Here is a 13,741-nt window from a genome sequence, read left to right on the forward strand (position 1 = left end):
TTCTGCACTCATCTTGATGTTTGCAACTACACTTTGAGTAGCATTGTTCTAGTATGGAATACCATGTGATTTAAAAATTATTTTCTCAAAGTATAATTCTGTGGAAAAAGGTTAATATTCTGTAAAAACAAGTTAAGTGGTATGAATGACAATCTCAATTTTGTTTAAAAAGTTATTTTTTCTAGATAGAAGAAGGGAAGCTAGAATGATTATCTTTGGATGCTAGGATGAAAGATGCGTTACTTTATGAACATTAAAAATTTTTTATTATGTACTTGAATTACTTTTATAATGAGACTATTAAATTAAACCTTACTTATTTACAATAGGTTCCCTTTAAAGTGACAGTGACGGCAAGATGGCTGACACTTAGCAGCTAAGTGTTTAGCTAAGTGTTTTGTCTAATGGACAAAAACCTATTAGAATTGGTTTGACCCTTGGCAAACATTTGTAGGTGCCCATGATATGTTAAGACATTGTTTGGCAATGTGGGATTTAAAGATTCATTTACTTTAACATTTTTTCTATTAGGTTCTCTGCAATCGAGATGTTGATAGAGGGCGATTCTTGTCCTCAAGAAACCCAGTGTAGTGGAAGAGAGCTGTGACAATATGCTGTGCTAAAGGCTGTGATAGAGAGATGAACAGACCATGCCTATCCTTTAAAACCTTATGGTCTTGTAGAAAAATTGATGTCTTAAAATCAGTGCCATATGGCAGACTATGAAATTATGGTATGGGAGATTCAGGGAAAACTCTTAAGGATAGCACTATTATGAAATTTACCCCTATTTTTATCTTTCAGGTTTCAGCACAAAATGAACATAATTAGGGAAAATAAGGATTTAGCATGTTTCTACACAACAAAACATTCATGGAGGGGAAAGTAAGTATTTCTGTTGGTTTTACTTTTCTCTGCCTCTGTAAAGTATTTTAAACATTACTTTTTCAGTGTCTTGAATAGTACTGCACAACTCAATAATGTCATTCAGCCCTTCTCTTCTGAAAAGCATATGTACATATTTTAAATGCAAATGCTACATTTAGAATAAATTATTATTCTTTTTTCTTTTGATATGTCTGGTTTTCTCTGTCTGTCTTGGGAAGGAATTTGGTAGGAATTAAAAGGAATATAAACCAGTTATCCACTGTCTTGAATGCTGTCAATTAATGATGAAGTTATGTAGTAGTGGAGTGTTAACTTCACAGCTCTATCGCTTAAAGATAAGCCTGTGTTATCAATACATATTCATTTCCATTCGACTCTCAGGGAAAATATGGCAATATTGCAGTTTGTAATCTTTTTTTAAACCTGTAGTGAAATTTAAAAATTGGGTTTGGTCCCTTCCTTGGGAGGGGATGATGACATTTTTCAGTAACTTGCATGGTCAAAGCAAGGTGTACATGCTTATGTATTCTTTTGTAAAATGGATAGTAATTCCTACCCCTCAGACTGATATAAGGATTAAATGAATTGATATGGAGTATGTGAAGGTTTTAAAATTATACCTTAAATACATTGAGTATTCAGTGAATGGCACCTTTTGACCATTACAAAAACGTTTAGTCTGTGGTCATTTTGAGTAGTAAGTAAAATGAGTGTGCCACACTTTGACAAATAGGTAACCACATTATTCCAGATCAGGCCTCAGACAGATAAAACATGACATGGGTACAAAGCCAATAACTTTAGTTCTTATTCTTTTTTTTTTTTCCTCTGGAGGATGAGGAGAGAGGGTGGGGTAGTTCTTATTCTTAACTTTCCATTTTTTAGGTAATAGTGTTGTAACTTCTTAGAATGGTGCAATATCTGAATTCTGTAGTGTTTCTGGTTTGCATTAAGAAACTGACTATAATTTTGAAAGATTTGAGTGTTTAATTTTGTTTCCTTTTAGTAGCTCAGTTGTATGAGCTACTTAATTGTTATCCTGTGGAATACTTGTCTTGAAATTTTTTTCTTCAGTTAATTTCATTGACCAAAGTTAGAATATTGGCAAATCCAGAATAGTATGAGTCTCTTTAGTTCTTTTAGCCTTAAAAAAAGTTGTATATTTAAATGATTTTATTTTTTCCTCAAGAGTTAAATTGCTCTTATCATCATAATGTAGCTTTTGTTTTTTAATACAATTATAGCATACTGTTGAATTAATTCTAAAGAACAAACTTCCAGTAATACTTTTTGCTTCGTGAGCTTATCAGTAACTGTGATCACCTGGAAAAACTTTTAATGTTCTTAGTAATGACTGTGACTTAAAACAATCCTTTTTTTCCTTTCCTTTTTTGTAATTATTTGGAGCAGAACTATTTCTGTGCTCCGAGCACAATTCCTTACCTCCATCATTCACACCTTGAAACTTTTTTGTTTTGTTTTTATAAGAGCTTTATTGATATAATTTACTTAACATAAAACTCACTCTTTTTAAGTGTACAATTCCGTGGTTTTTTTAGTATATTTGTAGAATTGTGAACCATCACCACTATTTATAGAACACTTTCGTCAGCCCCAAAAATACTCCTCTAAATATATTAGCAATTCCTCCCCTTTCCCCTCTTCCCTGCATCTGGCACCCACTAATCTGTTTTTTGTCTCTGTATTGCTTATTTAGGACATCACATATAAATGGACTCATCCAATATATGATCTTTTGTGACTATCTTCTTTCACTTAGCATGTTTTCAAGGTTTATCCACGTTGTAGCATGTGTTAGTACTTCATTTCTTTTTATTGCCAAATCTATTGTATGGATATTGCCACATTTTGTTTATCCATTCATCTGTTGATGGACACTTACAGTGTTTCTACTTTTTTTACTATTATGAATAGAATAGTGCTACTATAACACATACACGTTTATGGGTGAATCTATATTTCCAGTTCTCTTGGGTATATACCTAGGAGTGGAATTGATGGTATTGGGTTGGCCAGAGTTCATTGGGGTTTTTCCATAACATCTTACCAAACACCCAAACGAACTTTTTGGGCAACCCAGTATATGGAGTTACATAGAATTATATGGTAACTCTATGTTTAACTTTTTGAGGAACAGCCAAACTGTTTTCCAAAGTGGCTGCAGCATTTTATAATCCTCCCATCAATGTATGAGGATTCCAATTTCTCCACATCCTTACCAACACTTGTTATTGTCTTTCTTTTCATTTTAGCCATCCTAGTGCATATGAAGTGGTATCTCATTGTGGTTTTGATTTGCATTTCCCTAATGACTAAGATGTTGAGTATCTTTTCATGTGCTTATTGGCCATTTTTTGTATATTTCATGAACTGTCTATTCAGATCATTTACCCAATTTTTAATTGAGTTGTTCATTCTTCTGTTGTTGAGTTGCATAAGTTCTTTATGTATTATGAATACAACTTCCTTATAGAGGTATGATTTGCAACCCTCCTGTTCAGTGGGTTATCTTTTCACTTTCTTGATGGTATGCTTTGAAGCACAAAGGTTTTAATTTTGATGAAATTTTCATGAATCCATTTTTCTATTTTCTATCTATTTTTTTCTATTGCCATTTGTGCTTTTGGTGTCACATCTAAGAAGCCATTACCTAATCCAAGGTCTCAAAGATTTATTCCTGTGTTTTCTTCTAAGAGTTTTATAATTTTGATTTTGGGTTAATTTTTGTGTGCAATGGGAAGTAGGGATCCAGCTTTATTCTTTTGCATGTGGATATCTAGTTATCCCGCACCATTTGTTGAAAAAACTATTCTTTCCCCATTGAACTGTTTTGACAACCTCATCAAAAATCAATTGACTGTAGAAGTTTATTCCTGAATTCTCAGTTCTATTCCATTGATCTATATGCCTTGCCTACTGTTATGACAGAACCATATTGTCCTTTTTTTTTTTTTTTTGGCTGTGCCACACGACTTGCAGGGTTTTAGTTCCCCTGACCAGGGATCAGACCTGGGCCCACGGCAGTGAAAGCGCTGAGTCCTAACCACTGGACTGCCAGGGAATTCCCAGAACCATATTGTCTTAATTACTGTAGCTTTGTACTAGGTTTCAAAACTAGAAAGTTTCAGGTTCCAACTTTGTTTATTTTCAAATTATGTTGGCTTTTCTGGGTCTCTTGCATTTCCAAATGAATCTTAGAGTCAGTAGTCAATTTTACAATAAAGGCAACTGGGATTTTGATATGGATTTCATTGAATCTATAGATCAATTAGGGGAGTATCACCACCTTAAGAACGTTAGGTCTTCTGATCCACGAACATGGGATGTCTTAACATTGAAATCTTTTAAAATTTCTTTCAACAGTATTTTGTTGCTTTCAGTGTACACACCTTGAAACTTTTAACTTCTTCTTGAAAGGTACTACATTTTCCAGATAATGAATCATTTCATTAGGTTATATACATTATTATGTGGCACTGAATCTTTTATTATATTACCTATTTTATGTAGCCAATTCTAATCTAAGTTTAAAGTATTTCTCATTGGTCTTATGAAAAAAGTAAATGGTCAATATTAAAAAGTTTCTGTTGTTTCAGAGTTGCTATTTGAACCCTCTCTCTAGCAACATATCTATATGCAACAAATTTTGCGTGTGATTTTGGGGTTTTAGGGCCTCAGTTTTAAGAGATTCCAACTCAACCCCAACATTTTAGAAAATGTTATTGATAGTGACAGTAAAGATGGACAGATATTTTTCTTTATCTTAATATACCTAAATTAAAGATAACCTCTCCAGATATTTCCCTTGGGGATATTCATGTGACCTATTTCATTTTACCTTTGTAATAGTTTTCATATGTTTACATTTCAGCCCCTACTCATGTTTTTAATGATTAAGGTCTCTTCACCCCTTGGCTGGCAAAGTAGGCTTTCTGCTGTGTTTGTCATTTTCCCACTTGTAAAGTACACAGTTAAATTATATCTTTGTCTGGAAGGAGCAGGAAGGGGGAGGAGATTTCAGTGGTAAAAAGCACTTTTCTTTCATGAAAGAACAAAGTTTCCTTTTTGACCTGGCAAGTCATTTCTGATAGGAAGGAAGATGCATACATTTCAGTTACAGCAGAAATGCAGATTCACTATGGAAAACTTCACAGTAATGTTGAAAATTAGGTACTTATTTTTTTTCTGGATGGAAATTACATGGAAAATCTACCTGTGGACCACTTTAATATTTGCATACATTAATTGTATCAAATGCTCTGAATTTAAAAGTAGCATTTTAGTATCTTAACAGGATTTTAACTGCAGTACATTGGGATATATCATAATCAGTCTACGAAATTCATTGGCAGATGCCCACTACATTCATAGACAGCCTGTGTAATGACTAGATACAGGAAATTGAGAGAAGAGTTGAGGGAAAGGGAAGCTAGTGAATTTCTCATACCTTTCTTATAATGTAGGAATAGAATCCTACAAGAGAAGAGAGACTCTTCTCTTTAGCTTCCTGGCATTTACACATCTCACCAACTCTGATAACTCTAGGAAACCCGGGGGTTTTTTCCCCTGCTTTGTTGATTTTAGCCCTTGACCCTGCCAGCCTCTAAACCTCACATGCGTCCATCCTGAATTCTCTTTGTGTTTCCTTTGTACATCTCTTTGTGCTTATTATCAAGCAGTCTGGTATTTGAATATCTATCAAGTGCAAATAGGATCACATCTGCTAGGAATTTTATATTTTACACACAGTGCTCTATTAAAAGCTAGTTTTAGGAGCAAAGAGTCTTTCCAACAAATGATACTTGTCTTTTCAACAAATGATACTTGAACACCTGGACATCCACATGCAACAAAATGAATCTAGGCATAGATTCTACATCCTTCACAAAATTAACTCAAAATGGATCACAGACCTAAGTGTGAAATGTAAAATTATAAAACTCCAAGAAGACAACATGGGAGAAAATCTAGATGACCTTGTGTTTGGTGATGACTTTTTAGATACAACACCAAATACATTAGCCATGAAAAAAATGAATTGATAAGTTGGACTGCATTAAAGTTGAAAACTTCTGCTTTGTGAAAGACACTATCAAGAGAATGTAAAGACAAGCTGGGAGAAAATATTTGCAAAAGACATATTTTATAAAGCACTGTTATACAAAGAATCCTTAAAACTCAACGATAAGAAGACAAACAACTCGATTAAAAAATGAGCCAAAGATCTTAACAGAGACCTCACCAAAGAAAATATTCAGGGAATTCCCTGGCGGTCCAGTGGTTAGGACTTCACACTTCCACTGCAGGGAGCACGGGTTTGATCCCTGGTCGGGGAACTAAGATCCCACATGCTGTGCGGCACAGCCAATAAAAAAAAGGAAAGAAAATATACAGATGGCAAACAATTCAGAGAAATGCATGCAGATGTAGAGATACCACTACACATCTACTGGAATGGCCAAAATCCAGAACACTGACAACTTCAAATGCTCGTGAGGATGTGAAGCAACAGGAACTCTCATTTATTGCTGGTGGAAATACAAAATGGTATAGCCGCTTTGGAAAATAGTTTGGTGGTTTCTTACAACACTCAACGTTCTCTTACCATATGATCCAGCAGTTACACTCAGTTTACCCAAAGGAGTTGAAAACCTATGTCCACACAGAAACCTGCACACAGATGTTGATAGCAGCTTTATTCATAATTACCGAAACTTGAAAACAACCAAGATGTCTTTCAGTAGGTGAATGAGTAAACTGTAGTACATGCAGACAATGAATATTATTCAGCACTAAAAAAAAGAGCCATCAAGTCATGAAAAGACATGGAGGAAACTTAAATGCATAATAATATTAAGTGAAAGAAGCCAGTCTGAAAACGCTACATGCTATATGATTCCAACTGCAGTATATGACATTGTGGAAAAGGCAAAACTTTGGAGACAGTAAAAAGATCGTGGCTTTCAGGGTTTAGCAAGGAGGAAAGGATGAATAGGCAGAGCTCAGGATTTTGGGGACAGCAAAACTACTCTATGATACTGTAATGGTGGATACATGTCATTATACTTTGGTCCAAACCATAGAATGTAAGGCACCAAGAGTGAACTCTAATGTAAACTGTGGATTTTGTTGGATAATGATGTGTCAGTGTGGGTTCACCAGTTGTAACAAATGTATCACTCTGGTGGGGCTTGTTGATAACGGGGGAGGCTGTGCATGGGTGTGGACAGGGAGTATACTGGGAATCTTTGTACTTTCTGCTTAATATTATTGTGAACCTAAAACTGCTCTAAAAAACTCTCTTTAAAAGAAAGCTCCATCTGAGCTGGAAAAAATATGGACCCTGCATCACAGAAAATAAGTCCTTAAAATACTACATTTTGGGCTTCCCTGGTGGCACAGTGGTTGAGAGTCCGCCTGCCGATGCAGGGGACACAGGTTTGTGCCCTGGTCTGGGAAGATCCCCCATGCCGCGGAGCGGCTGGGCCCGTGAGCCATGGCCGCTGGGCCTGCACGTCCGGAGCCTGTGCTCCGCAATGGGAGAGGCCACAACAGTGAGAGGCCAGCATACCTCCAAAAAAAAAAAAATACTACATTTCATGAAATGCCCTTTAATTAGAAGTGGGACATTTTCTCACTGAGTTATTACCACAGAATGTTTCCTATATATTCCTTTTTTTCTCTTTTCTGAGGAATACAACTTCTAATGTAAATGAGCCCTCTCAGGTGAAACTCCTCTTTCAAGTGGCGTTTGACCAGAATGGAGTATCCCGGTAATATAATGAGATGAATGATCAATTAATTTTGTTCTGTATTTTAAATATGAATTCAGCAGTCATGGATACTTGAAACATAACGATACTAATAATAATTAGTTCAGTGACTAGTGGAGTGTTGAACCCTCCCTCCCATTATTCAATCAACAGAATAAGAGCAATAAGAGTAACATTTATTGATTATAAACACTAAGTGACAAGCACTTTACATGGATTATTTAATTCTCACATTATGAGCTAAGTATGCATATTATCCACATCTTTTAGATGTGGAAACTGAAGCTTAGAGAGGTTAAGCAAGTTATCAGAGGATACACAGTAAGTGAACAGTTTAGACAGTATTTGAACCCAGGCAGTGTGACTCCAGAGCTGATGGGCTTAACTGTCAGAGTGCTTACCATTGATCTCTTAACTCTTTGAGAAACCTTGCACTTCAGTTATCCCTAGTTACGTTATCTGATGGACTAAAATTTAGTTCAAGTAAGTAGATTCTCAAGCTTTTAATAATAAAAGGGAAAACTCTAGATTCTGTGAGAATCCTAAAGGCTTCTAGAAATTGTTGTCCACATCTTTTTGTTTATTTATTTTATTTTTGGCTGTGTTGGGTCTTTGTTGCTGCACGCAAGCTTTCTCTAGCTGTGGCCAGCAGGGGCTACTCTTTATTGCGGTGCGTGGGCTTCTCATTGTGGTCGCTTTTCTTGTTGCGGAGCACAGGCTCTAGGCACGCGGGCTTCAGTAGTTGTGGCACACGGGCTTCAGTATTTGTGGCACACGGGCTCAGGAGTGGCTCGTGGGCTTTAGAGCACAGGCTCAGTAGTTGTGGCACACGGGCTGAGTTGCTCCGCAGCATGTGGGATCTTCCCTGACCAGGGCTCAAACCCATGTCCGCTGCATTGGCAGGCAGATTCTTAGCCACTGCTCCACCAGGGAAGCCCCCAGATCTTACTTTTAAATGGTTGAAGCACCTAGGTGTTCAACCTAGGAAAGAATTCGCACTGAAAGTCTGATTGGCAGAAAAATTAGGTATGCTTCATATGAAGCTGAAAGACAGAACTTGGACCAGAGGGTGAAATTTGTGGAGAAGTATATATTGACTTAGAACTAAGGAACAATAGTCAATATCTGCAGTAGTGGAAAACAAATAGAATTACTTTTAGGGAAGGTTAGTTGGTTCTCTCATACTAGTAGTCATCAACTACTAAAAGTAGCCAGCTTTACTCAGGGTACTATAAGGGTTCGAGCTGTATGTTATGAGGACTAGACGAGGTAACATAAAAGCTGTCTTCCAACTCTGATTAGATGTGTTTGGCTTATTTGAGACCAACTGTTGCATAGACTGTCCACTGAAAGGATTGAGGATCTTAACTTTAAAAGTAACACACAAAGATTTTATTATCCCAAGAAATTTGAGAACCATTATTTTATAATAAGCACAAGCTTTTTCTATACCTTACAAAAAAATAATGTTTAATTTTCTCTATTTTGAGAGAACTGAATAATACGAATTTCTGTGCAGAAGGGTATGACATTGTGATGGTGGCCAATATTTTTGTAATATCTCTTTCTCTTGATACTATTGTACATGCCTAACTGATATAAGCTAGTTAAGAAATTCAAATCCGAAATAAACTTTCATACAATGACTGACAGGTATCTTAGCTCTTACTACTTTGAAGTTTATTTCAGATATCTGAATTAGTTAACTAAATAACAAAAAAAATGTCTGCCCAGAGGAAACTAGGTCTTTAAGGGACTCTTATTCACTGCCATACCGTTCAACCCAGAACACGATGCTCATTTAATATTGGGCCAATCCATGATAATACTTAATATGCAGTATCTGATCTAACGTATTAGTTTTTTCTCTCCCCCCCCAAAAAAATTTGCCATATGGAAAAAAATCATGATATAAAAAGTTGTTTCAAAGAAGAAAGCAAGGGCTTCCCTGGAGGCGCAGTGGTTGAGAGTCCGCCTGCTGATGCAGGGGACGTGGGTTCGTGCCCCGGTCCAGGAAGATCCCACATGCCGCGGAGCGGCTGGACCCGTGAGCCATGGCTGCTGAGCGTGAGCATCCGGAGCCTGTGCTCTGCAACGGGAGAGACCACAACAGTGAGAGGCCCGCGTACCACAAAAAAAAAAAAAAGAAGAAAGCAATATTCATAAGGACTAGAAAGTTTAAGAATGGCATAACATTTTTATTTGCAAGAATTAATACAGGAGTGTGTTTGTTTTCATGTAAGTTAACACACATTTAATCTATTAAAAAATCTGACCATCACTTATCAAGATCCAAAACTGGAGTACGTCCCCAGCTTTTGCTTCAGCGGTCTTGCTTTGCTGTCAGATGATCTTTCTTATCTTATCAGCACTATTGTTAGCATATCTTTTGTTCTTATCACCCAGTTCTTTATCACCAATTGCTATGGGAGCAAAATGCCCCAATACAGAAAGCAGTTGTCTCAAATACTTTTTAATTTATTTGAGTATCATTAGTTTCCTGATTCTAGATAACCTTATAGTTAATGGGTAATGTAAATCATTTTTTAATAGGCTATCACATTGGAATAAATCTGTGAGTTAAGAAAATTTAAGGAGTGGAAGAAATGCCTACCCCCTACAGGCATTTAATGATGTGTGTAGCTTTAGTTCCTGAAGAAAAGGAAACAAGTTCAGTAAATATGTTGAATATTATATATTTACTAATGAATATTAATTTCATTAATATTAATAATATTAATTTCATTGGGGCAAAGGTGTTTGCTTTCACATTTCATCATTTCATCATGTGTATGGCATCATCTGTCATATATTTCTCATTTTGTCTACTTTAGTCTTTATTCCTTTTGTAGTTGATTTTATGTAGCTGTATATTTTGTAATAAGAACTTGTTTTTAGTATGATAATTTTTAAGAATGAGCCAACAGATTCATCTCAGACCCATAGAACTTCAGATTAAATTATTATGATTTAAAAATGGCAATTTCATGGACTTCCCTGGTGGTGCAGTGGTTAAGAATCCGCCTGCCAATTCAGGGGACATGGGTTCGAGCCCTGGTTCAGGAAGGTCCCACATGCCACAGGGCAACTAAGCCCATATGCCACAACTACTGAGCCTGTGCTCTAGAGCCCGCGAGCCACAACTACTGAGCCGGCACACCACAACTACTGAGCCCGCGCACCACAACAACTGAAGCCCGCGCGCCTAGAGCCCATGCTCCACAGCAAGAGAAGCCACTGCAATGAGAAGCCCGCACACCACAACGAAGAGGAGTCGCTGCTCGCCACCACTAGAGAAAGGCCTTGCGCAGCAATGAACACCCAATGCAGCCAAAAGAACAAACAAAAAACCCACAACATTGCAAATCAGCTATATTTCAATAAAAATTATTTTTAAAAAATAAAAAAATTAAAATGGCAATTTCTCATTGCAGTTAGTGAATAAAATGTATTTTCTTCCTAAAGATACGAACTTAGCCTTTTCCTGATGTCACAATGGTTATGAAGAAAAAAATTGGTGTGCTGTTAATTGCTATCTGATTTATATTGTGTTTTAAAAGCAAGAGTAAACTCATGGGTCGTATAGATCTGAATGCATGAATTGGTCTATTTAGCTATTGGATAAACATTTATTGAGCACCTGGCTTTATGCAGTGCTGGGTACTGTGCTCGGAGTTAGAGCTTCAAAGATAAGGAAGACATGTACCTCCTTGAATTTATGGAGTATTTGTCTATTCTTTATGACTTAAGACACCAGTGACTTAGTGAAAGTAAAATTTAAGAGAAAAACCTTAAATTGCAGGTGTAACTAACATACCATACATGTGAGCTCATTCAGATTTTAATCTCTAAATCTGATCTCCAAGGGGCTTTTTAGATACTCTTTGAAGGTTTAGGGCTGCTTATAAAGGTTTTAAATGACCTAGAAGTATTTGCCCTAACGTTAAAGAGTAGTCCAGCAGTGATTCTAGAGGAGTCATGGGGAGCTCTTAGAAGAAAGGAAGGAGAAGAAAGGGGAATGGAAGGGAATTCTCCTGAGAATTTTCTTACAGCTCTCTTCTTAGGAAGGCTTTAGAGCTCTGTGTTTATCTGAAAGATAGCTCTGAGTTTACCAGTCATGAGAGTACTTTGGGCCTAATGGGCACCTCACTCCAGCATCATTTTGCTGCAGGATCTAGATTGTGGTCTCTCCAATAATTGTAGCCACTAAACATGCATGGCTATTTAAGTTTAAATAAAATTTAAAATTCAGTTGCTCATTAGCCACATTTCAGGTGCTCAATAGAGCTACCTAATTGGACAGTGTAGATACAGAATGTTTCCATCATTTTGGAAAGTTCTTTTGCATGGCACTAATCAGGATGAAAAAGTTACATGAGAAAAATGTTAGAAATTAGAAGGGGCTTCGTTGTGTGGAGGAGATTAGTATAGAATTGAAAAGGATATTTTCTTAACTAAGATCCTCTAAGATTTTGAATATGACAAAATCAGTTGACATTTGGAACATTTCAGGCATTTAATTCTTATGCTTTTGCTTCCAGAGTAAAATAAATAAGTTCTGTAGTTTTATTTCAGGATTATAAAAATTGGCATGTTTGAAATGAACTCACGTACAAAACAGAAATAGAGTCGAAGATGTAGAAAACAAACATGTTTACCAGGGGTTAAGGGGGGGAGGGTTAAATTGGAAGATTGGGATTGACATATACACGCTACTATATATAAAATAGATAACTAATAAGGGCCTACTATATAACACAGGGAATTCTACTCAGTACTCTGTAATGGCCTATATGAGAAAAGAATCCTAAAAAAACGTGGATATATGTATAACTGATTCACTTTGCTGTATACCTGCAACTAACAACATTGTAAATCAACTATACTCCAATAAAAATTTAAAAAAACAAAAATTGGCATGTTTGACTCTCAAGATGATTCTGAAAGTTAGAATTTGTGAATTCATATTTCTGTCATACATTTGATTTCATTGTGCAATCTTCTGAGGCAAATATTGCTTTAATAAGATTTTTCTTTGTTTTTCTTTGTTCCCATTAATTGATTAAGCCTCTGAAGTTTTGAGACTTTTTATCTGTTTAGATAAATCCTCACCCACTTCACCAGTCCTTCAACTTCTCCCCACTTCAGAAAGCAGCAAATGAATGTTTTTATGTTAAAAGGAAGAGCTCTCATTCTTTAGTTTCCCATTCCACTTTAGACATGAAATTAGGGAGAAAAATTTGTAATATAGCAATATGGTAAAGATTAATACAATCTATCATTTTTCCCCAAAATGGAAATTTCATCATTTTTATTATATAATATAACGATTAGAAGAAATAATAGGGAAATTAAAATGTGAAAGAGAGCTCTCTTGATCTTAATGGGAATACTCCTAGCGTGTGACCCTTGAGTCAGCTAGTGGCTGCTGGATTAAGGTAATGTATGCCTTTTTACCATATTAGTAGTGTAAAACAGAAAAACAGTCTTTTCCATACATATAAAAAAGGCATCTGATTGTGTTTAACATCCTTTTTTTTTTTTTTCTTGCGGTACGCGGGCCTCTCACTGTTGTGGCCTCTCCCGTTGCGGAGCACAGGCTCCGGACGCACAGGCTCAGCGGCCATGGCTCACGGGCCCAGCCGCTTCGTGGCATGTGGGATCTTCCCGGACCAGGGCACGAACCCGTGTCCCCTGCATCAGCAGACGGTCTCTCAACTACTGCGCCACCAGGGAAGCCCTAACATCCATTTTTGATCATTTAAAAATCTCTTATTAAAATACAAATAGATATTTCAATAAATATTATCAATTAATACATTTTTCTAATATTCAACTGTTTTCCTAAAATGACTGTCTTTGGTCATGGTGTATTACTGTTTTAATATGCCATTTGATTCATATTGATAGTATTTATTTAAAAATAGATTGGTGTATTTTTTTTCTTTTTTGTAGTGTCTTACCAGATTTTATTATCACTGAAAGAATTGAGAAGCTGTCCTTAGTCTGTTTCCTGGAACAATTTAAGAAACATAGGATTTACATGTTCCTTTAAGATT

The 13,741-nt window shown here is 36.3% G+C and overlaps 1 protein-coding gene across 1 annotated transcript in view; it reads left to right on the forward strand.

Moving 5' to 3' along the window:
• DNAJC13 (DnaJ heat shock protein family (Hsp40) member C13) overlaps positions 1–13,741 on the forward strand; it is a 123,160-nt gene that overhangs the window by 15,789 nt on the left and 93,630 nt on the right. Inside the window, exon 2 of the mRNA XM_082624232.1 lies at positions 805–885. Within this exon, the coding sequence (XP_082480358.1) occupies positions 818–885 (68 nt within the window). The 5' untranslated portion in view covers positions 805–817. The remainder of the gene's footprint in view (positions 1–804; positions 886–13,741) is intronic.

Source organism: Mesoplodon mirus, assembly GCF_964341445.2.
Source record: "Mesoplodon mirus genome assembly, chromosome: 6".
NCBI classification, from domain to species: Eukaryota; Metazoa; Chordata; class Mammalia; order Artiodactyla; family Ziphiidae; genus Mesoplodon; species Mesoplodon mirus.